The sequence below is a fragment of the Acomys russatus genome, chromosome 12, assembly GCF_903995435.1.
Source record: "Acomys russatus chromosome 12, mAcoRus1.1, whole genome shotgun sequence".
Taxonomy (NCBI): domain Eukaryota; kingdom Metazoa; phylum Chordata; class Mammalia; order Rodentia; family Muridae; genus Acomys; species Acomys russatus.
In genome coordinates, this window is record NC_067148.1 from 3046461 (window position 1) to 3071645 (window position 25185).

Genomic DNA, 25185 nt, shown 5'->3' on the forward strand with positions numbered 1-25185 from the left:
CCAAATTCAACATGCCTTTGTTACAAAATGTTTACTGTGAGCATCGACCCAACAATGCAGTAATTTCCAGCCTTTTGAGCTGACACTCATGAGTTTGTGGACTTTGTGACTTTTTCTTCCTGTCCTTAAAGTGCCATATGTCACTTAACAACTATTAAAGTGGATTCCAATCAAACTTGACTTGAGAATTTTATAGCCCCTCTTGAGACCCCTGGAGGTACTCAAGGGTGTCAAAACCCAGGCTGGTAATCACTTCCTTAGTGACCTGCCCTGCTCCCCTATGCCTGGAGCAGCAGTAAGTTACCCAGAGTTCCGTGTGGACTCGCACTGGCTGACTGCTAATTACTAGACTAGTCTTAAAGCCTTGAGCAGAGCAGAGTAGCAGCACATCACAAATGGCAGTAGACCCAAAACGCCATTTGCAGCACGGTGTTACTTCAAAACCCTAGTTCTGTGGCTGTGGGAAGTGGGCAGGTGGCTTAAGTTCTGGGATTTGCAGCTTGCCCCTGGGACCACTGCCTAAGCAACATGCCCCCCAGCACATTAGTTAAGTGGAGCACCACAGAGGGAAAAGCTCATCCACTACGTGTGCTGAGACTTTCATTTGTCTTTGTTTCTTTAAAGCCCTACCTGTTATACAGCACCATCCTCCCTACAACTGAGGATTCTCAGCTAACGGGGCCTAAGTTTATGGTCGCAGAGCCAGGATTCAGAGTGAAAATTTTGCTACCACCAGAGCCCCCGCTCTGCCTACCACCTCTCCATCCAAATGGGAGGGAAGGCCTCCATTGCAGTAGAAGCCACAGAAAGCCCTGCCCTGAGTGGGGTGTGCCGGAAACCCACGTGTGTTTATTTATTGTGGATTTCCAGACATTCCCAAGTATTAGCCTTACCCTAGTAAATCTTCCTGAAAAGATTGGGGCTTCTTTACTTTTGCTGTCCCAGTGTGAGTGTCATGAGCTGCCTGTGACTCTTACACTTGAAATGTGACTAGTGTGTCTCTGAAAAATTGGGTCTCTAATATTAAACCACTTCCCGCGGGGTAAACTGCCATACTAGACAGCACAGTTTGTGGGACGACATCCCCTGTGGGAAGTCGCAGGTCCTTCACTCTCCATCTTCTGCAAAAGCACTTGGACCCAAGTGAGGTTACTCTCAGAGGATCAGGGTATGACTATGAGAGACTATTACAGGAAAGGAAAATAGTGACGTCCCATCCAGACGTCCTTCAGCCTTCGGTGCCTGAGACAAGACACGGGCTACATTGGAAACTCTAAACCACTCGTGTACTGTTTCTTCAAAGCCTTAAAAAGAATGCCCGATGTAAAACTTCTAAACCAACAGGCAGCTGGGAAAGTGATGCTCGTACAAGAACAGGATAAAAGGGGCAGAAATTACATAATTTATGCATGATAGCTACGGCTTACAAAAAGGAGTTCCTCGCTGATACCTGGGAAAATGTAAGCCAGCCCGGTGAGCAGCATCACACCAGACTCCTACCTGCTTAGGGCAGCTAACACAGTTGCCCCACTGCGGCTCCAGATCAGTTTTTTTTTTTTTTTTAAATCCTAGGATGTTTATTACAAAGGTAACCCCAATCCTTGAGATGGGTTTATCGGTAGGATTTCTGGTACCGAGCATGGGCCCCAGGATCTCCGAGCTTTTTGGACTCGCAGCGACGGGGGTCAGCTACAAGCAGGGTCCGGTCATACTGGATGAGGATGTCTTTGATCTTCTTCTTAGAGGCTTCATCCACATATTTCTGGTAATAAGCCACCAGGGCTTTGGAGATGGACTGCCAGATAGCATAAATTTGGGCCACGTGACCACCACCCTTCACGCGGACACGGATATCCACACCAGCAAACCGCTTCTTGCCCAAAAGCAGAACCGGCTCCAGTAGCTTGTACTGCGGCGTGCGCGGCTCGATCATCTCCAAGGGGACGCCCGTTCACCTTGATGAGCCCATTCCCCCCCCCCCCCCCCCCCCCCCCCCCCCCCCCCCCCCCCCCCCGTTTGCAGTGCGCCACAGCGGTGGCTGTCTTCTTGCGTCCGAAGACCTGCACGGACTGCAGCGGACCCTTGGACGGCATAGCTGCGAGGAACGAACACGAGGTCCTCACCGCGCGGCGCCGTCACCGGAAAAGGGTCCAGATCAGTTTTAACACAGCAACTCAGAGACCTCATAGTACTAGGGTTAAAACTGTGGGCACTGCGGCCAGACGTCTGTCTGGACTGAAGTGTTAGTGATAATTTACATGGGCCTCCTGTATAAATCTGAGGTTTCAATGAGAGACTAAATGGTACAGACCCATCTGCCTTTTGAGACAGAATCTGCTGGCCATGTGAGTCTCGGCGTCTTTCCCACGTACAAAGTATGAAACACTGAACAGACTATAGACTGGTTAATGGGAGACAGGTATTGAGAGAGTCAGCTATGAGTGAGGGCCTGTCCATGCAGTGCCACCCAGTGGGGAGTTGGGGACAACAGCTTGTTCACATCACATCGGAAGATGCCTGCCTTACTGCTCCATCAAACCCTACATCCCATGTTACCTATGCATAGGATCCCACTGCCAGTTAGACAGAAAAGCTAATCCAGAAAATTACACATCTAATTCTGGAGAATCAAATAAAAGATAATGTGAGTCCTACTTGGGTTATTTATCAACATCAGCTATGGGTCTTAAGCTACGTACATGTTCAGAAATACTGATGCAATCCACCAGCTATGCCAAAACATTTAATCTCTTAAATTTCCAGAGAGTCGAAAAAGTCATACATTCAAATATTTTCCTGTAACATGGCCAATCCCCTATAACTCAGCACTAAGTATTCTTGGCAAACTATATAACTAATTCACAAAAGCATTTTTGTGCTTGTAAAATGTGTTTTAAAACCCTTTAAAAATAACATTTAAATGATTAACAATTTTCGAGCCATTTAAGCATGGCCACCCACTGCTTCTCACCCACACATCTGGCGTCAAGCAGCTCAACTTGCTCCTAACAGGAAGCCTTCGTGAGGCAGCTGCTCTAAGCAAGGGCAGGGCACAGGGTTCCGGTGTGCACATGTGCTCACCCAGGAAGGTGTGAAACACAACACTAGCTGCCACCAGTCCGTAGCTGAATGGTCATTGCAAGTCTGTACACTGCTCAGTGGGGAGCAGGGCTGTGACTAGGATTTGTAACAAACACGGAAAAAGAGGATACAAGCCCCCGCCCCAAACATTTACCAGAAACACTTTGTTTAGCTTCCTACAGCTGTCACAAAACCATCTGTTAGGTCTAAGATGCCTTCCAGAAAGAAGTAAGCAGGAAAAACAGCATCCTGAAATACTGCCTGTTTTCACTGTGGTCATCCCGGCTTGGAGCTGTCAGGAGCTGCTGCTTTGCAGTGTGGTCGCTACTGGCTCAGCAGGTGTGTCACTCACACACATATACATTCTACATCGGACCAACTGCTTAGTGAGATGAACACGGCTATGCACAAGGCCTGACACACCTGGCTTGTGACAACACACCACCAATGAGTTACAGAAAACGACAACCTCATTAAGCTCTAATGGAATGATGCAGAACTCCTATCCATACCTGCAACATGGTCGCCAAAGGCATGGAAGCACACCACCTTACACGCGAGTGTTCTGCCTGTGTGCACATACCCCCTGGCACTGGAGTTACGAGTGGCTGCGAGCTGCCATGCCACATGGATGTTGGGGGCTGAACGCAGGTACTCTGCAAGGCTCCTAATGGCTGAGCCATCTCTCCAGATTCCATTCGACTTTTTAAAAACTCCATGTCTATGTAGAGGCACAAATTGAACTGAGTGAAGTTTCTAAGGAAAGGGAAGACTCCTGGTATTAGATATGCCTGTCAAAACGCAGAGCCAGAAACACTGACACAGAAAACGCTTCAAAGGGAGTGTTATTTAATAGTCAATCTAGAAAGTTCCAAAAAGTCTCAGGAAATGACAAAGGCAAACTCTGTATGTCCCTCCCTCACTACGCCCTTTTTTTAAAAAGAGGATTTCTCATGATTTTTTTTTTTTTAATCATCACATTATAAAAAAAAGCTAACCCTGCATTTGATTCTCAGAGGATTGGGCAGGGCTGTCTTCAGTGTTTACCATGCTCAGGCCTTACACCCAGAGTTTCCACTCCTTTACTTGGAGTCAAAGCAGTCAGTGGCTCAGTTCACGTTAGGCTTTAACATGGATCAATAAATAAACATGCATGCTCCGTAAAAAAAAAAAAAAAATCACAAAGCTATTTTGTGAGAAATCATTGCAAACGTATATAGTCAGTTTTTAAAAATAAATCTCAAAAGGTAACAAATGGTTCCATGCGTTCAATTTCAATATATAAAAAGTACAAAAATTATAATTTTTAATCTGTTTGCATATAAAATCATATCAAAACATTAAATATAACTCTAAAAAAGTTTCTTTTTAATCAGTTATTAAGTAGCTAATTGGTTAATATTAAAAAAAAAAAAAAACAACAAAAAGACTTGAGGCACAAAGACGAGAGCAAGGTTGCAGGGACAGAGCTCTGAGCCAGCATGTAAGTAAGTGTCTTATTCCTGAGTCCCAGCATGCACCAGGGCTGGAGTGCTGCCAAGGCTGCTGAGGACACTTCTGTCCTGATGCTCAAACCTAAATTTCACCAGCAACAGCGTTTCCAAACATGTGTCCTAAAGATTATTAATCTCATGAGAAGTGGTTTCCAGTCAGTAAGCCCTTGTATATGAGGTGTGCCTTTTAGGAGACCCACACTACGTTCGCACCACTAAAGGCCGAGAAGCCTGCACGTGTGGCTCTGCGTCAACCACAGCCGGCTCAGAATTCCTTCTTTCTAGTCTCACGTGGACAGCGCTTTAGGAAGCACTGACGGAGGAAGATTAATGCAGCCGATAGAGCTTCAGGGCACCGGGAAAGCAGGTCATGCCTGGTGATGGGAAGGCATCACACCCTGCTCACCGGTCCTAAGCAACAGTTTCCACAGTTCCAATGAAGGTCTTTGGTCAAGGCAAATGGATTGATTCTTAGAGTCTTCCGGCCACATACAGCACAGTGAGTGAGCTGCCAAGAGGAAGTTCTCCTCAGCGAACGTGGTTCTCCTCCTTTGTGTGGCTTAGTTTTCTCTGCAGCGCATGCTCTCTCCCCACCAGGCAGGTTCTGCTCAGCTGTAATAGGGCCTTTGCCTTTTGCCCACTTTGCTGTTCAGAACGAAGTCAACTTGCAGGTAGACCATCAGTCTGCAGGCTAAAGAGCTGCTCTTCTAAGAAGGCACCCCCAAGGCCATACTGCTTCTCATGTGTGCTGACTTCCTCTGGTGACAAGTGGCTGGCTCCGAGAACAAAGGCTGCAAACCTGAGAAAAGTGTGTTTTCAACTGTTAATTCTGTCACAGAGGCTTATCTGAAAGATGATGTGTGCCTCACTCCTTATTCCCTTTAACTGAATTTGACTTGTGTCAGCTGAGGATGGTGGCATTTACACTGTGTATAGGGAATGGCGGTGTGATTCCTCTGCAGACAGCTATGCAGGGGAAGGTGGGAGTGTGGGCAGGTTTATGCACCAGGCAGGTGTGTACCCTGTCATTCACTCATCTCTTCCTCGTTCCTTGAGTGTAGTGTTCAGCCCTCTCTGCTGATGCCTCGCTCAGATCTACATGACACCTCAGACCTCAGCAGCTCTCCCGCCAAGCCAGAGCACCCAGGAAGCAGACCAGCCACAACTCTGCTGTAAGATCTGACAAAAAGCAATGGCTGCTTCTCAGCAGAAATGCATGGCCCCCAAATACTGTGTGACTTTCAAATCACTCAGAACACGAGCTGTGGCCAGGGCAGGACTTACTTTTGAGGAGCCTGGAGTCTGGAGACAGCCAGCCAGGAAGGGAAGTCGGGCCTGCAGCAGGCGCGGCGCAGTTCCTCGAGGGCGCGGGCTGTTTCGGCCTCAGTTTGCTCCCTGTACTCATCATCACTGAGATACCTCAGCACCAGCAGCTCTGTGGTGAACCATGGCCTCATCTTCCTAAAATACACGACATCGGGCTGCCTGATTCCTGGCCAGCTCACTTGACTTTCTGCGGTTCTCTGACTAACGGGGAAAGAATGGGAGCGTGGGCCTACTGTGCTTCCCGTCTTCTCTGACCAGCCTGGTGGTGTCCTAAGGCCTTTTAGAGTCAATTTCTGACTGAGATGTTGATTATATTTTTTCAATGTTTTCTAATCAAGCAATTAGACAAAACACCTGGCATCTTGCTTTGCCAGTCGATTATCTTTAGCACAAACAGAAGCAAGCTTTCATTGTGTCCTTTTATGGAGACCAACAGGGACATCCATCACTCGCTGCCTTTGTGCGGTATCACTCCCACCTAGTGGCAGTACTCCTAATTAACCTGGCACACAAAAGAAACCCCGCACAAAGGTCTGTAATGGCAGAGAACTTGCATTAGCTCTTCTTTGGCTACATATACACTAAGAAGCCAGAAACTAGATTTTCTCTCCCAGTCAGAACAGGGATACGTATGGTAATAATATAGCAATCTGTACTTTAGGAATTAAAGATGCCAATAAAGACATATTCCTGATAAGGTTTTAAGTAACATTTGTGCTACATTCATCAGTGAATCTTAAAAAATGTTTGCAAGTAACTTCACATATAACTTTAGTAGAGATCTTCAAGGATTTAAAAACACACACACACACACACACACACACACACACACACACACACACACACACACACACACTCGAGGGCTGAGATCTTAAAGATCTTTTAATTTTTTAAGGGCTGGTCTAATGGTTGATGAACTGGGTTGAAGAACCAGTGTCATTGCTTCTGGCTCCTTTTCTGAACACCTAGCCAGGTTCCCTACAAGAAAAACCCAGGTTCTGACCCAGACAACTGGAGCCCAACCGGGTTGAGGACTCACTCACTGCCTGAGCTTGGCCAATGCCTTCCCGGTTCTGAGTCACTGTTACATGAAAAGGACAGCAGTGCCATTGCCTTATATGTCACTGTATAGAAGAAGTGGGATATTTATACAAATTGCTCAGCAGTATAAAAAAATAGCTATTTTAACATATATGTAGACAGTTCTTTGAAAACTTGAGGTGTGATACTACATAAGTCAAAACAGTCTCTGATCTATTATTTAGCTTATAGATTCCTACTTTAGTCCTATGGTTTCATATAATTATTACTTACCAAAATTTAAAGGAGACAGCATAGCAATACATATAGATGATTACAGATTGCCCCACAGATACATAATGGAGCCATAGGGCAAATGAGGAAACACACTTGCTACTGGCAAGGCAGATGGGTAGCTAAGGGAAGGAGCCTGGCAAAGATGGTGGCCTGGCCTCCTCCTGGTGGAGGGGCCTCTGGTAATTCCAGATGATGGCAAAGAGAGAAGCCGCTTGGTCTCAATGCCTCCCACGTGTACTGCTACCTTTTAGCCTGTCACTACCCTTCACTGTCACTGACCCCTTCACTCCAGTGATGCGGCCATACGTGCAGCCAACAGATCCATAAACTACCTGTCACCATGGAGTGTCCTTCCTCACAGCCGTTTACCAAACGTCTATTAACTCCTCTTCCCAGCCCTAGTCTCACTCTCCTCACTCTCCTCCCTCTCCTCAAGTGCCTGCCTAGACCCCAAGGGTGTCTAGGAATGTCACCTACTACAGAAGCCCCCTCCCTGATTAACAACCCTGCTGCTAGAAAGCAGAGACGTCCACCCCTCCAGCCAACGATTACCCAACTCTAGCTTGGTTTTTGTCTGTCAGGTCTGCTTTTACTTTTCATTAGATTAACTGCCAACATTTACACTGCGGGGATTACATTTGAATTCCAGTCTACATTTGCAGCTCTCCTGGAATATCAGATCTGAAAGCGGGATCTTGTATGCAGCACCAATCAGCTCCTGCAGGTTTTAACTGCTGGACGCAATACAGACTTTCCCATAGTTGCCCCACTGCCTCACTCGTGCCTGAGCCCAAACTTTCGGATTTATACGTTGTGTCTAGGAAGGCATCAGAGAGAACTAATGGAAATGCAAACTGGTTAGACCCCCACCAGCTCCCACACGCAGAACCAGGCTAGACTCCTCAGGGCAACCTGTGGCACTAACCCTGTGGCACTGCCCCACACAGTCCCACCAGAGCACAGCTCAGTCACTGCACTGAGAGCACCATTGCCTGACGATGACACTACATGGGGCCTTTTCTCTGACAGGAAAGCACTCCATGTTGGTTCAAGGGCTACTCTGGGCCATTAGTTAACATTCAACCCAGGAATGTTATTCCTGGACTAACACCACTTCAGCCCCTGGGCAAGCTTTGTTCTCACAGTTAAAGGATAGAGAAGTCTGGGGCAGGAAAGATGGCTTAGTGGCTAAGAATGGCAACTGCTCCTGCAGAGGGTGCAGTATGGGTTCACAAATGCCCGTAATTCCAGCTCCACAGGATCTAATGCTCTCTTCTGGACATTCTGGAGACCCATAAATATAAGGCAGGTGTGCACGCGTGTGCACAGGCGTACACGCACACACACACACACCTTTTTTTTTTTTTAAGGCAGCAGATATATAAATGTATGCCCATGTTCCACAATGCGCCTCAAGGGCAGGACCCTATCCATCTGTGTGTCTGACACAATTGCCCACGCTAAGGAAATACAATATTGTGTCAGCAGATGTGACCTTTTCTTTCTTTAGTAGAGGCTTAAGCCTTAATTCAAAACCTAAAACAAAGCCAGCCCATAATAAGAATGAATTTAATAACTTCTTCCAATCATTTATAATTCATCTTCCCCCAGTTCTTATCTTATGAGCACTATTAATAATATCACTATAGCAATACTGGCTCTAGTGAAAAGAAATGTCCGATAAAGGTAAGGGTTTATGCAACCCAGAGCCCAAGCAATTTGGCACTGATTTTAGGGAGCTCTAACTATGGAGTAATTGGTGTTACAACAGAACGAAAACAGGAGCAAATGCTTAGAGATGTCTTTCCTCCTGTTCTTTTAGAGTGAGGCCTCCAGATTAAACTTAAGTACGGGCCGGGCGGTGACAGTGCACACCTTTAATCCCAGCACTCAGGAGGCAGAGGCAGGCGGATCTCTTGAGTTACAGGCCAGTCTGGTGTACAGACTGAGTTCCAGGACAGCCAAGGCTACACAAAAACCCTGTCTTGAAACACCAAAAACAAACACACAAACAACAACAAACATTACTTGTAAGATGTAGCCATCTCTCAAACAGTCAATGAAACCAGAACTCAAAATTTTAGCTGTGGTAGCCATAGAAAAGACACCCACCGCCTCAGATAGCCGAGTGCTCTGAGTGGATAGTGCCTACCCCTGGAGAGCAGGAGGAGTGTCGCAGCAGCACAGGCAAACTGAGGCACGGCCACACCACTGTAGACCAGAGCCAGGGAGAGCAACCGCAGTGTCCACATCAGAAGGCCTCTGCTCCTGTCATCAGTGAGAGGCCCGTGACTGTAACAGGCGGCAAAGCTGAAGAGTCCGACAACCAAGACGTAGCCTGGAGACACAGAAGAAGGGCCACAATTTAAGCCTGAACTTGAAAACTGATGTGGAAAACCTGGCAGAGCCGTGACTGAAAAAGAACATCTACCAGAAAACTTTAAACTAAAAAAGTAAGAAAACTAACAAAGAACGTTTCCTTTTCCCAGTGAAGTTTGCAAAAGCGCCTGCAGCTCATTAATCCTAGTGCTTGAACTTAGTGTACAAGGGCTGTGGCTGGCCCTTAAAGTCATATTATTATTTTTTATTATTATTATTATTATTATTATTATTATTATTATTATTATTATTATTATTATAAGTAGTAGTAAGCAGTCGTCGTCGTCTATGTGTGTCCATGTGCATGTGGCATGTACAAGGGCCAGAAGAAGACATCAAACATCCTGGAAATGGATGACAGGCAGTGACAAGCTAACCAGTCTAGGGGCTGAAAACTAAACTCGAAGCCTCTGGAAAAGCAGCAAGAACTCTAAACCACTGAGATATCTCTCCAGCCTGACAGGCTGATTTTTGTTATAATGTAAGATACACGCTCACAAGTATGTATGATAATCTATTTTTAAGCCCAGTGTCCATGGTGGACAAATGGTTTCGTGATTGCTTTGGTAAGCCAGTGGATGCCACACTTTGCTACAAACACTATTTTTCATTTTTACCTTCCAGTCACTAAAGGCGAATGTAGTTGTATAGAGGACCAATCAGGTGGCTTCCCGTTGCTAGGCACCCCAAGTCCATCATTACCAATGGTGTGACCATCTGATACTTTGTTCCCAGTGCTAGCAGATGGTAAGTGTACATCGCTTCTAATGATTCCCATCGTAAGTGCTAAATTTGTTTCTAAGCAAACCTTGAGGTTAAATTTCTTATTTACAGTAGATACAGAGGAGAAATACACAAGCTAAACAATGCCACAAAACAGGGCCCGAGAGGGATGCAGAGAGGGAACTCTCACAGGACACTATATTGGGCTTCTCCAGCACACCTTTGTGAGGCACGGCAAGTTGCCTGGCCTCCTGGCCGCCTGGCTGCTTCAGCACAACATGCAGGTTATACAGACAGCCAACACGGGTAACTAGAAATCTCAGTATGACCTGGGCGATAGGTGACGCTATGCAATTGTTAATCTTTAACATCTACTAGTGAGGTTGGGGGTAGCTCAGCAGAACAGCAGATGCTGAGTACGCGTGAGGCCTCAGGGCCGCCCAACCCCTAGCGCATGCAACTGTAATAAACAGTTATACGAAAAATGCTCTTGGTTTTGGAGACAAAGAGTAAAGTTATAGGAATATTCCATGTTATGAGTAAATTATACTTTAATAGGAAAACGGGCTAAAAATAAAGTCTTCAAGAATGAATTGCTTTTTTTTTTTTTTTTAGCAACATTGCCTTTATATGTGAAATCTCATGTTAATAGGTCTCCATTTCTCATTATTACCCAACACAATGAAAGAATTTTTGTAACACAGAACAAGAGAATTAATGGAGTTTTTAATCCTCTTTTTCTGAAAAGTCAAGTTTTCATTAGTTGCAATTTCCACATAATTTCTTTACATACAGAGTGAATAAAGAAAACCGCGAGCTGGGGCGAGCCACCCTTTAGGTAGGCTTTTCTACCACAGCTAACATGCGGTTAAAGCCCAGCTGCAGTTCTCAAGCATTTACTCTCTTGATGATCTGTACAGGAAACTAAGAAAGGTTATAAAGTAAAAAGGTTTAAAATGGGTCTAAATGAAGTACAGCACCCACTATGGAAAGGAAACGTTATTTTTAAAGCACCTCGCCTTATTACATCAAATGAAATGTGTGTGGAGAGAAACATCAGCCAGAAGTGCTCTGCTCGCACTTTTCAATCTAACCGGTGACAGCAGGGTCTCTGTGTATTTACCTACCTAATACATACATTCTGTTTTCACACCACAGCCGCTTCAGGTCTTCCATCAGCTGGCACAAAACATAAACTGAAGCAAACCAACAACCAACCATTAGCGCCCCAAACGTGCTATACTGTGTGCGGAAGAAAATAAATGACACAATATATACATATATTGGTTCATCCGATCTCATAAAAATAGAAGCAAACAAACAAATTCTTTGTGCTAGAAATGTCTAGGTCAAGTCTCCGTCATGTACTTATCTACTATTCCCTGCGTCTCACTGTTCAAGGGATGGTCTTTCAGAGGGGGAGAGACATTTTCACATAGAAGTTTAATGGCAGGCACGTAGGGTCAGGTCCCACTGCCAGACCAGAATTGACATTTTAACAAGCCCCCCTGGGTATCTACCATGTACATCAGACTTGGAGAGCGCTACTACTAAAAAGTTATCGCAAAATAATGCCGGTATTTAGAGCTTTATTCAGAGTAACCATAAAGTTACCATCATGAATTAATATTTATTTATCCTTTGGGACATTATTTCATTGAAGGTGTAGAGTAGAGCCAACAAGGACAAAAAAAAAGCTGGATGTAGCACAACTGTTATATAAACCTCCAAAGTCTCGGGGTCATTCTGCCAAGATACACTTCACGAAAGGGTCACAAAAATGTCACCAAACTTAATATAATCCTATATATTGCTAATGAATAGATATATTGAAGGTCGATTTATATAGCAGGGGAGCATAGATGGGCTTAGCAAGTGTCATATGGATTAATTTTGATTAATTTTTCATATCTGTAAACTCTTAGATCCCATCCCGCACTTACTTGCATACAGAATACCTACCTTTGGAACGTGTCTCTTAGTCATCAGAAGGACAAAGACCGGTGTCATTACAACCCCTAACACGGTACCCGAAGAGTAATAGAAAACAGAGCTTCTGTCAAGACAGAAAAAAGCCACATAAACACCAAGCAGCATTTCAGCAATAAAAACAGAAAATAAATTCAGAATGCTCAATGTGGCAACAGCAGCCAATAGGGAATATTAAGAAAAGCTCAAGACAAAAACCTTGCTCACAGCCCATATACGTAAAATTGAAATGGGCACTCGAAAATTTCAGTAAATAGACTGCTGTGGCATGTCCATAGTAACTTCTGTATTCAGAATGTCTTCCAACAAGTCCTATGTTCCTGTCACACAGCAAGCACTCTCCTGACAGCTTTCCATGAATTCCCAGGTGGCCACGGGTAAGCGTTACAGAGGAGAAAACTGAGATATGAAGAAGCAAGTCGGCTGCTGGAGGATTCAGGGCAGCAGCCCAGCGCATCAGCACGCAGGACCAGGGTTCTAGGCTCTCCTCTGTCTCTACACGTGCACCTTCCAGTCAGGAAAACTGGCAGGCACACTACACACAGCTGACCAAACCACAGGAGACATTCCCACGAAGTGAACAGCGGTGGGCAGAACGATGCTGGAACATGGGCACCAAGTGAGCATTGGAAAGAGGGTGGGCACAGGAAACAAAGCATCAGGGTGACAGCAAGCATCTGGCATGCCCAGTACCCTGCACAGGGCCCACCGGTCTAGGAGGCAAGCCTAAGGTAACAGCGGCAAGCACATGGTGTCAGAGAACATGAACACAAACCTCAGCACTCATGAGAACAGGTTGAGGGAGGATGGGTGTGGGTTCTATAATCAGCAAAGAACATCAGTGCCCAGTTCATATATGCACATATGTGAACTAATGTAAGCAAAGGTACCCTGCTCCATGTACAGCTCTGTTATCGGTCACTGCTGTCTTTGAAGTTGATTCAAATGCTGACTTCAGACCTATCGCTTATCTGTAAGTCCTACCAGAACCACAGACGCACAGTGGTGTGTAAATTTTTAGCTCAGAGTCACAAACAACCTATACACTTTTAAAACAGAACACTACAAATATAAAAATCTGGCACTTACTGGCTCAAGGTCTTGGCATAAATGAAAAGAAAAATGCCCGTCACAAACACAAGGAAGAGTTTGAAATCCACAGCTGGAAAAAAAAAAACCACACACATATACACAACAGATGTTTTCTTCTGTGTCAGTATATAAAATTGCAGAAAGAACAGGCAAGGCAAGTCATTGGAAAACCAGTCAATTATAGTGAAAACAGACTTACCTTTTCTATTCACGCTTACTACGTAGGTAAATATCCTCCCAACAGGCTTTACAGAGAAGCATACAGTTTCCCCATATGGGCTGAAGACTATGGTCGTTTCATTAGACTCCTCTGGTGCCCAAAAGTTATGAATCACACATCTGATAAACGATAGGACAGTTTCTGGGTGCTGGCACTTGTGACTTCCTGTGATATATACTATGTTGAGCAGGCCTGGACTGGAAACTGTTACCTACGAAACAAGAACAGACCAATCCAGGCAGAGTCAGAACCTTCCCCTTGGATCTTCAAGAAATAAGCAGAGGAGTAAGAAGCCAGGACACCCCAACACACAGGAACACATACGCATTTAGTTCACAGATACTTTGGGGAGTGGATGTTTTGCCAGGTGTGCTGGTGCACATGGCTGTAGTCCCAACACTTGAGTGACACAATGATGACAGCTTAGAGGCCAAGTCGCTAGCAACATGGACGTGCTGGAGACCTTAGTCTTGGTAGCCTTCTGTGTAAACACCCGACTCAAGGAGGTGTTTACAGAGGCTGGGAGAACTGCAGGCTGCAGACATCAACTTTTAGAAGGAATTTTATTGTTGTGAGAAGCAGAAGAGCTAGAGGGAAAATGGAGTCCCTAGAATTCTTACACTTTACAAATGGGAAAGTGTTCCTGTTATTTGTTTGTAGGAATCATGTCATGGAGAGGGTCGTGCTGGTGGGGCGGACTTGAGCAGGCAAGGGTGGGTGTGATTCAGAGTGGTCAAGGACTCAGACACACAAACGTCCTCCACGGCAGGGAGCAGAGCATGTGCCTGCAGGCGCTGAGAGAAGAGCTAGTCCACAATCATTTCTGATGTTTTTCTTTTTCCTTTTCTATATGACTTTAATCTCTACTTTTTACATTTCTTTTTCCCCTTTTTAAATTAATTTTATTTTTAACTTGTTCACTTTACATCCCAGTTGTAGTCCCTTCCCTCATGTCCTCCCAGTCCTACCTTCCCTCCATCCATCTTCCCCCCATACCCCTCCAGTCCTCAGGAAGGGGGAGCCCTCCTCCACTATCATCTGACCCAGCCTATCAACTGTCATCAGGACTGCCTGCATCCTCTTCCTCTGTGGCCTGGCAAGGCCGCCCCACCAAGGGGAAGTGATGAACAAGTGTGCATCAGGGCCCCTACCCCCCATATTACAGGACCCACAAGCAGACTGTGCTGCCTACTGGCTACATCTGAGCAGAGGGTCCCGGTCCTCGGCTGCTGCATCAGTCTCTGCAGCAGCCCCACCCCCAGCCCAGCTTTGTTGGCTCCTTGTGGCGCTCCTGTCCCTTCCAGGTCCTCCTACTCCCCAACTCTTCCGTAAGACTCCCTGTGCTCTACCCCAAAGTTTGGCTGTGAGTCTCAGCATCTGCTTCGACCCCCCTTCCCCACTGGGTGGAGTCTTTCAGAGGACCCCTCCTTTTGTTCAACCACTTCCAATGTCTATTCTACTTTTTACATTTCTTTATATTGAAAATAATTTTTTCTCACGCAATACAATCTGACCATAGTTGCCCCTATCCCAAGTTCTCCCAGATCCTCCCCACCCACCCAAATCCTCATGCACTTTACTCTCTCATAAGAAGACAGGCATCTAAAATGAGTAAGTAAATAATAAAAACAAACAGAAAAAAGTACCCAAAGAAAAAGCACAGGAAACAGGTATAGACACAGAAACACACATTCACATACGAACATCCCATAAAAACACAAAACCAAAAAGACGTGTAAAAAAAATAACTGCAGAACTATCATGGAGTTCATCTGGTGTTGCTCATCTACTGCTAGGCATGGGGCCTGGCCTTAAGTGTGGTTTGTATATCCAGTAAGCCTTTGCTGGAGAAAGCTAAATTTTCCTTTACGAACAGCTGTCAATTGGAGAAGAAGATTCTTGGCTGGAGATGAGGGCTTCTGTCCCCTTCCCTTCTGTGTTGGGGCCCCATGTGGCTTGAACTGTATAGGCCATGGGCAGGCAGCTACAGTCTCTGTGAGTTCATTTATCCATTGGCCCTGCTGTGTTAGAAGGCCTCGTTTTCTTGGTGTGTTTCATCCCTAATGGCTCTTACAATCTTTCTGCCTCCTCTTCCTCGGAGGATTTTTGCCCCTACCCGCCTGCAGTTTTTAATGAAGTGGAAAGATCAGCCAGAGATGAAGATAGGGAAGAGCTGTTGGGAGCTATGGAGCCATTTGTTAAAGAGTAGAATAAATAAATAGGAATGTGGGGTATGAATTACTGCAGCTTTCATGTCCCAAAAGCTCCATGGCAAAATGTCCAAGATGCTGGGCATGGTGGAACAAGAAACCACATGAGCCTCCAACAGCCTACTCTCTAGTTCAGGGTACAAGTCAACATCACGTCCTGGGATGAGGTCAGCCTATAGTATTCCTTTTGCAGTCAACCTTTTGGGCAATTCACTTTACCAAAGTCTTTCGGAGATGTCACATTCTTGGGGAGAACTATTCACATTATTTTTTATTACTGGCTCCCCAACCTTCCTGTCCTGGCTGGTTTTGGGTGTCAATGTGACACAAGCTAGAGTCATCAGAGAGGAAGGCGCCTGAGTTGAGGGAATGTCTCTGAGATCTAGCTCTAAGGCATTTTCTTAATTAGCGATCAGTGGGGGAAGGGCACAGTCCATGGTGGGTGGAGCCATCCCTGGCTGGGAGTCCTGGGTGCTATAAGAAAACAGGCTGAGCAAGCCATGGGGGAGCAAACCAGTAAGCAGCACCCCTCCATGGCCTCTGCATCAGGCCCTGCCTCCAGGTTCTTCCATGTTTGCGTTTCTTTCAATAACGAAGAACAGCATGGACCTGTAAGCTGCATAAACCCTTTTCTCCCCAGCTTGCATTTTGGTCTTTTTTTTTTTTTTGTTTTTTTTTTTTTTTTATCACAGTAATAACAACCACAACTAAGATACTTCCTAATGCTGATAGCTCATGTTGTAGTGATCCCCAATCATAAAATTAGTTTTTTTGCTACTTCATAACTTAATTTTGCTATTATTATGAATAATAATGTAAATGTTTGTGTTTTCTGATGGTCTTTGGTGACCCCTGAAGGGGTTGTAATCCACAGGTTGAGAACCACTGACTTAGATAGTATATTTATTAGGCACAGTCAGGGCAGGACATGGGTAGATATAAAGAGGAATTAATGTCCTCTCCCACATAACTCCTCCTCAGGTCACTGTATCTATCACCCTGATAGATCAGCTATATGCCTTATAAAATGTATTTTTAAATCTCAAAGTGGTGCACTTTAATTCAACACTCTTAAGACATGATTAAAAGAACAGGCCCTGACCTGCACAGTTGACCACACATGCATCCACTCTATCTGTAAGTTTTGATTGTAGCAGTAACAGTCTGACACGGACGTCTTCATTAAGTCTGTTTCCTTCATAGATTTACATCTTGGAACTGAAAGATAAAAAAATAAAATAAAATAAATGGGTTTCCTAAGTATTTAATTATCCAGAATCCTTTTTTAATGTGTTCATAAGAAGCTTTTCATAGCTTTGAGTATCTTATAACCAAAAATTCTTATACACAGTGATTATAGTCCTTCCCAATGTAGCAGGTGTCTGTCTGAAAATAATCACATCCAGAGTCAGTACTCTTATGTCACCTGATGACGTAATACATGCACGGAGAACAGCTGGTTCTAAAGTACACAGCAAGAGTTAAGGGAAGCTTCCTAGAAGAGACTCAAGAATAAAGTACAAGAGTAAGACAGTATCAGAACTAAGAGGTGACAACTGGGAGCATTATGAAGATGAGCAAAGTCATGGCAGCTCAGCTCAGCAGCTGGTGAAGAAGCAAGGACGGAGCGAAACAGATGTAAGGCTGCAGCTGGAGGCAACACGGACTTCACCCTGAAAGCAGAGCACAGAAGGACTTCAGGTAAGTAGCAAGGACTCAGTAGGAAACAGAGGACATTAAAAAGGGCTCAACTCAGCTGCCTCATAAACTGTGGGCAGGCTAGGCACCAGGTCCCAGACAGAGGCACCCACAACAGGATGAAACTTCTATTACCTCCAGGTCCCAAGGCGAAGAGAGGAAGGACCTGATTACTTAGGCTATGAACCAAGGAGGGAAGAAGAACAGATTCCAGAGCTCTTAGGAAGATAAACCAGCACAGTCCGGAGCTTCAGTGGATGAAAGAGACGAAGCTGGAAAGGTTTCTGGTGAACAGAGCGATGGCGAGGCACCTACCCAGCTCAGAAGTGCTAATGTAAATGTCAATTTGTGAGAAGAATAGGAGATGAGCTCAGTTCTGGACAGACAAGCACACACAGGTTTCACTGATGGTTCTAAAGATGATGGACAGTTCTAGAGACAAGAAGACATTTGGCTGGAGGTGGATATGGACATGTGAGTACTATCGTGTGCACAAGCAGCATTCATGTAGTAATGTGATAAATGCTACAGAAGAGTTAAGAATGTGGGTCATTTTTCTTCTGAGGCTGTTTCTGTGTTTGAATTTGTACTAAGTTCTTTGGGATCCAGGACAGTGCGTCAAAGAGGAACACCCCTGAAGAACAGGAATAAGGGGCATAGGTGTGCAGAGAAACAAGCCCTCTGCCCATTCACAGTGCAGGGAGGAAGTCTGCAGACCACCCTGAAATAAAGTCGGAACACACTGTTATAATGGACTAAGTAACCAGTAGCTACTAGTTGATCATGTGTGGAGAGTAACGCTGACTAAGTTCCACTGGTATCTGCCCTGGCCTGAAATATCTGTTGTGACAGGCTGAAGCAAGGACAGGCACAGTTCCATCTCCTGAAGCAGCTGAACCGAAGTGACAGCTCGGTTACATAATGGCCCAGGATGCTCTATTGTGACACATGAATCCTTTCATTTTTTTTTTCCTCTTAGCATAGTGATCAAACACATACGCTTTTAAATTTATCAACAGAGCCTGAGCTGAAAATACAAGAATCTAGGTCAAGAGCCAGGTTTCAAAGCACTTGGGAGAATCTTTGTTAAACACAGGGTAGCAAAAATTAAAAATGCATTCCTCCACGGTATGCTTGTACATCTGAACCCAAAGAAGGGAGCGTGACCGATGCTATGAACACATAAGACAGGCAAGGTGGAGCCACTCTTGGGTACACCTGAGATGCACGCAGCTCAAGGCCAAGGGCAACATGCCCAAAGCAACAGTCTTGGGACATCTAATACTGGCAGTTAGCCAGAGAAAAGAAGGAGGGTACCGAACATGATGTAACAGCAGGAAGTGCTTGAGCAGATGCTTGAATACAGCGACACACCTGGGAAGTCCTACCTGTTCAGCCACAGAACAAAGGATGGAAAGTCTCGGGCCTGGCCTTCCCATATCACATACTCTTTACCTCGCGCAAGGTTGCTGAACCAGAGCTAAATTGGGCAGCTACACCTGAAAACTCTGGACAGTGACTCCGTGATTAGGGATCCGTTTACCACTGGGAAAGAGCATGCCCCAGGAGGAAAGGAGGACATGGGGCCACAGGTTCACAGCCCCAGTGTGCCAGAACTCCATACAAATGTTCACTGGCAGCTTGGCATTTCGTCACCAGGCATGCTTCATGCTAAAGGCACTTTTCTTAGAGATGCCAAAGGGTTCTGCCAACTCCTCCCCTAGTGAGCCCCATTATTTAAGGGCTGAACTAACTCCCACAAAAACCTTAAATCTTTGTGTCTGTGGTCCACAGGAAGCGTCTTCTTGTGAGGACTGAATTTGTAAACAAAGGCTACCATCAAACAAAGGCTTTCCACCGGGTCCCAAGCCTGTCTTCTAAATCACTGGGATGCCTGTAGCTCTTAAAAGCGAGATAGTGTATGCAAGTATAGGTCTATAGCACAGCTGTGGGAACAAACGCTTCTGTTATGCAAATCATGTTCAGTGTGCACTTTAGGTTACCCTAACGGCCCCATGGAAGTTCTATCTACTTCTAAAACCACCCCCATGAGGCCCTCTACAACCGTTCTTCAGTCAGGCACACAGATCTTCTAAAAGCATCACCCAGGGTCCATTACATTTCTCTAATGACTTCCAATACCACCATGACAAAATCTACTCTCCTTTAGAAAGGCCCGAGTGCCTTTCTGACTTCCTCTTCCTCTCTTGCTTGATGGCTCCAGCCATATCAACGCACCAACCCTCCTCAAAGTACCAGCTTACTTCTGCCTCAGGTCTCCTTGAACGCAACTATCTTTGCCCCATCCTGGCAGGGCTTACACTGTCAAGAGCCGTCCTGTTTGCCCTGCTGTCACCTTCTCTGGAAGGCCATCTTTGAGCTATGCCTGAACACGTACACCCAACTATGCTCACCTTCTTCCTGCCGACTACACAGTCTTCATCTTACACACGTACTTCTTATCTTGCCGTCTTTCTGTATCCTGCAGCATTCAAGTGCTTGTCGTAGGAATGTGTGTTGCATTCTGAGGGGATTATGGGATTACCTGGGCAAGTGTAGTCCAGCCAGAGAAAGCAGAACCAATTTCTCTGAAGAACTGTTAACACAAGAGGAGACTGCTCCTTAATGCCCGGGAGCAGTGTCACCCCGTGTTCAGCCTGCCCCATGGCGTTGATTCGAGAGCCCATGCAGAAGGGAGCCAAGTGTGAAGTCACAGCTGCACCCCTCTCCACTCTGTCACCAGGGTGCCCTTAACTAGAGGGTAACTGGCCACACTTTACAGCCTCTGGCTAAGGACCATTCTTCTTGCTCCTCCCCAGATACAGGAGGCCAAGAGGTGGTCAGAATCTTGGTTTTGACATCAGTGTGTACATAAGGCACTTCCTGGTTAGAACTTGTTCTGGATTACCCCTCAGTCTTCAACAGATTAAGAGACATACAGATGGAATTCGTCACGTACATTGCCAAAGGCCTCGAGTCAGGTTTATGCAAACCAGTGAGACAGAGCCCTCAGTGAACTTTAAATAGCATTCAGCTAATGTAGTGCAGGAACCACAGTGCCACCCGCTCCCCTTCCATGAGTTTCCTTTCTACTGTCCGTTACCTTGGGTCAACATGTGAGCCAAAATTATTAAATAGAAATTTCTAGAAATAAACAATTCATAAGCTTCAAGTTACTGCTGAGTATATTGTTAGTGTTGCTGTCTTGTTAGTCATTGTGACTCCTTGATTGATACAGGGCTCCAGAGAGGGAAAATGACATACATGGGGCTCCGCACGCTGTACTTTCACTCATCGACACAGGTCTCAGAATATGTCCCTTGTGGCCAGGGAGCATTACTGTACACATTAAAAAAAAAAAAAAAAAAAAAAAGGCCTCACATCACTTGCTTTGTTTGTTCTGTTTTGTTTTTCGAGACAGGGTTTCTCTGTGTAGCCTTGGCTGTCCGGGACTCGCTTTGTAGACCAGGCTGGCCTCGAACTCGCAGCAATCCGCCTGCCTCTGCCTCCCAAGTGCTGGGATTAAAGGCATGTGACACCACGCCTGGCTCATTACCTGCTTTGTTAAGCGGTCAAAAATGAATGAGTTCTTTAATGCTTTCTTGTTTATTAGCTTCCTTAATGCTTAAGCTTTTCCAGTAGCAGCAGCCAATCAGGGGGTCCCCACAGTGTCACTGAACATAGCAGGACAGTTGTCACCTCCTGCGTGTATTTAAAGACTATCCGGAATAGCAAGACAGGAGTCGCCATTTCTCTCAGCTGTGGAGAGCCATTTCTTACACTTCTCAGGCAGGGAAGTCCTGGTGACCACTTCCGTGAGTCTTTAACGCAATGGAGGACAGTTAAGCAACGACCTCGACCTGGGAGGTGGAGGCGGGACTGCTGTACATTCATGGTCAGCCTGGTCTATATAAAAAGCTCCAGGTCAGCTAGGGCTGTACGGTGACCCTATACCTCAACAACAACAAAACCTGTAAAAAACTGGGCTCCTTGAAGCAAATAAAAGGAGAGGAAAACATGGAAACAATCTCGTTTTACTGATGAGAAAACTCTGGTCTGTAAAGAGTGCCTGCCTGGCCCTGGGGGAGACAACTACAGGCTGAGTCCAACAATTCCACTCCGGCGCAGGCCTCTGAGTCCTGCGCTGTAACTACTTCTAATTGGCTGCTGCCAGGCCAGGAGCCTTCCTCCTCAAACTGTGTTTTATCTTTTCCCAAGTGTCTTGTATTTACTACTCTTTGCTCCCTAGCCTAAGATGGGCATATATGGATAATAAGACAAGGGGATGAAAGCAATTCATTTTTGCACAGTACAAAGTAATTACTCAACAAACACGTGTAATCAGAAGCTAATAACTGCTTACTCAACATCCATTCTGTCTTTGAGTCTCAGACACCCTGATTTTGTTGCTGTGGGGAGATTATCCAATTAAAAGACTATAACTTGATGGCCTCCCTTGAGTCAATAGGTGACCAATGTAATGGAGAATGCAAACAAGCAATTGCTGAGCTTTTATTACCTAGTAATAAAATGAAGACTGAGTTTTGCAGCTAGGACTTTCTAAGCCAGGATCTTAAGCACCCAGACTGAGCAGCTCCGAGCTGCTTCCTAAGCAACTAGGTTCCGGCATCAACAGTGTTTTGCATAGCAACAGCAGCCAATCAGAAACAGAATTCCCGGTTCATACTAAAGCTTTTATCCTTCTCTAGTCTTCAGTTTCATGAGATTTCTGGAGATGGATAAAATAAGGTTTCAGACGTAAACTAGTGACAGGTGGCCAGCTGTGCTGGGGTGTGATCCTGAACAAATCAAAACGGGAGGCACCCGGATGCCCACAGTCGGGGGCGGGGCCTGGCCGCGCCCACGCGTGACCCTGCCACCGTGAGGGAGGCCCCCTTGCCCGGAGCCGGGGTTACCTGACATCGCCGCCTCCTCCTCCTGCACCGCGCCCGCGGGCAGCGTGACCAGAGGAGCCATCCAGAGCACCAGCCACCACAACCGGGGCGGCATCGCGCGACCAGAGCAGCGGAAATGGCGCAGCCCGCCTTGGGCGGGAAAGCGGGACGCAGGGGGCGGAGCCTGCCGCGGCCCTGCCCATCCGCGACCCGCCGCTCGGCTCTCCATGTGGCCTCCAGGGGGCGCTCGCCCGCCTTCCCGCTTCCGGCTCCCGCACCCGCGTGGAAGGGCCGAAGCACGCTGAGTGGGCGGGCAGCATTGCAAACACGCCTGGCCCGGGCAGGCGCAGTTCCCAGAGCACTGGTGCTGGCCACCCAGGAAGGGCCTCTCAGAAATCAGATCAGCAAGCCCCACTTAAATAAAAGCCAGTTTCTTTTCATTCCTCTTTCCTCTCCCTTTTCTGAAAACAACACCACACACTGGAAGTTCCGATGCTTAAATAACTGCCATGTCTAAGCACATTTCAAAAAACACAAGGGTTATAAAAGTTCACTATTAATATAGTATTGTTTTCAAAAGAGATTTGGAGGCTGGAGAGATGGTCCATTGGGTAAGGGCACTTACTGCTCTCCCAGAGGACCCACCTTCAGTTGCCAGCGCCTGCATGGCAGCAGCCCACAACCATAAGTAGCTGCAGTTGCGGGGCATCCGGTGCCCTCTTCTGCAGGCATTCTGTACACAGACTTTCACACACTCCAACAGGACAGAAGGGTGCGGTGGTAGAGGACTATAATTTCACCACTTGAGAGAGTAAATCAGGTCAAGGTAAGTAAACCTTGGTAACATAGGGACTACAAAGTTAGCCTGGCTACTGGAGACCTTTATTCAACCTCCTCTCAACTCCCACCTCTGTCCCGACATACACACACACACACACACACACACACACACACACACACACACACACACAGGAAGAAGTTGTCTTCTTTTCTCTAAGTCCACTCTTCCACTGACAGCCCTAAGCTCAATGTAATGTAAACCTTTAAATACTCAGCATCATTTTTCTTAAAGGTATAAATAGGATAGATTGTCTTGGAATTATATAAAGGTTTTAGCCATATACCCCATATGTGTGTATATCATATGTGCCTTTAAAAGTTCAGAATTTTCTTTTTATGAACTTACTGGGGAGCTGACTTTTAAAATAATCCATCAATACTTGAATTCTGGCGCGTCTGTCCTTGAACAAATGTTTTCTCAAATTCCTCTGGTACGCCTCTTGCAAGACAGCTTTTTTTGCTGTAATTCCATTCGTTCTGGTTTGGTTAATTTGGGAGAGTGCTAAGGAAAGCACATCTCCAGCTGACTAAGGCACTTTCCTGCAGGTGTCTCCAGTAGATAGCAGCAGAGAGGTGCTGTGAACAGCGCTGCGCATGTGTTCTGGATCTTCACTCAGTGTCAAAGGAACTTTTCTGAGGCCTGATACGGGGGTGGGAGTTCAAGGCCAATGAGGAGGAGGAGGAGGAGGAAGAGGAAGAAGAGAAAGAGGAAGAGGAGGAAAGAGGAAGAAGAGGAGGAGGAGGAAGAGGAGAGTAATTTTATAGTACTTTATAGATTTTGGATATCAACCCTGTCAGGCATTATCTTTAACATATTACAATAAAATTCCCATCATGCATCATTTAATGTAGCACTTTCACAGTATACTTTCATTTCCCTCCTCTCACCCTTTATTGTTTTATTATCACACATTTTAATTATAACAATGATATAAACTCTACACACATGGTAACTTCTTTTTAAAAGCACATTAATTTTTCACAGTGATTAAAACAATTTCAGTTTCATTCATGGTCACTTTTATTATTTTGGGGCCATTTATTTCTATGTGCCTAAATATCTCTGTGTTATATTTCTTCTGTTGAAGAACTTCTTTTAAAACAGAAAAACAGTAATATGTGTCCTTATTTTGGTAACATGTTGCAGTTGGGTATAGATCTTTCACGGTGAGAAGATCCACTTTTAGTCTGAGCCACATTTTCTGCTGGCTGCCTATGCCGTGGACATGGGAGAGGAGACCCTGCTCATTTTGTGGGCTTCCTCATGCTAAGCCCATTCCTCCGTGGTTTTAGGGCCTACTTCCAGACCAACAGAGGCACCCAGCCTCATGGCCTGAGAAGCTGCTGGGTCCTTAGACCTTCCATTAGCAAACAGCCATTGTTGAATTAGCTGTACCTTACTAAGCCATTCTAATAAGCCCTATACACATATTTTTATCAGTTCTGTTCCTCTAGAGAACCCTAACTAATACAGATTTTGATACCAGAAATAGTTCTAGGGCAACAGAAGTAAGTATAAGGGTGATTTTTTTTTTTAAAGTATCTGGAATAAGCTTTCAAATTTGCTAGCACCTAAAGTTACCGCAGCCTCTCTAGCTAGAAACCTCTCCTAGCAGTGTGGAGAACACTGAAGGCCCACAGTGTAAGCTATTTTAAAAACGTGAGGAAACAAACACATTGGATTATCCTGATTCTTCAGTGATGAGAGGCAAATGATTTGCCTGTATATAAAATGTTGGGCAATTTGTGGCAACAGAAGAGAGATGATGGTGGTGGGTTGCTCCTACCATCTCTGGGTAAATTGACGAGGGAAACAATGTGCTCCACAATGAACCAGCTTCTACCTGGTTCTATCAGAGTATGGCATACACCAACAGTCAACTCACAGAGAAAAATGGCCAGCTTCAGATATGTATAAGCAA

General features: G+C 45.6%; 1 protein-coding gene and 1 pseudogene across 1 annotated transcript; both read right to left on the minus strand.

Annotated features, from left to right (window-relative positions):
- Positions 1 to 1612: 1612 nt before the first annotated feature.
- On the minus strand, positions 1613 to 2144 carry LOC127196138 (40S ribosomal protein S16-like; annotated as a pseudogene).
- A 2994-nt stretch (positions 2145 to 5138) lies between these two features.
- Positions 5139 to 22538, minus strand: Nemp2 (nuclear envelope integral membrane protein 2). The gene is made up of 9 exons (XM_051153793.1): positions 22445 to 22538; positions 16933 to 17048; positions 13600 to 13831; positions 13398 to 13470; positions 12282 to 12375; positions 11447 to 11561; positions 9330 to 9555; positions 5859 to 6035; positions 5139 to 5373 (listed from the first exon to the last, which is right to left on the minus strand). The coding sequence occupies exons 1-9, from the start codon at positions 22536 to 22538 to the stop codon at positions 5235 to 5237; spliced, it is 1266 nt and encodes a 421-aa protein (XP_051009750.1). The 3' UTR covers positions 5139 to 5234.
- Positions 22539 to 25185: the final 2647 nt, after the last annotated feature.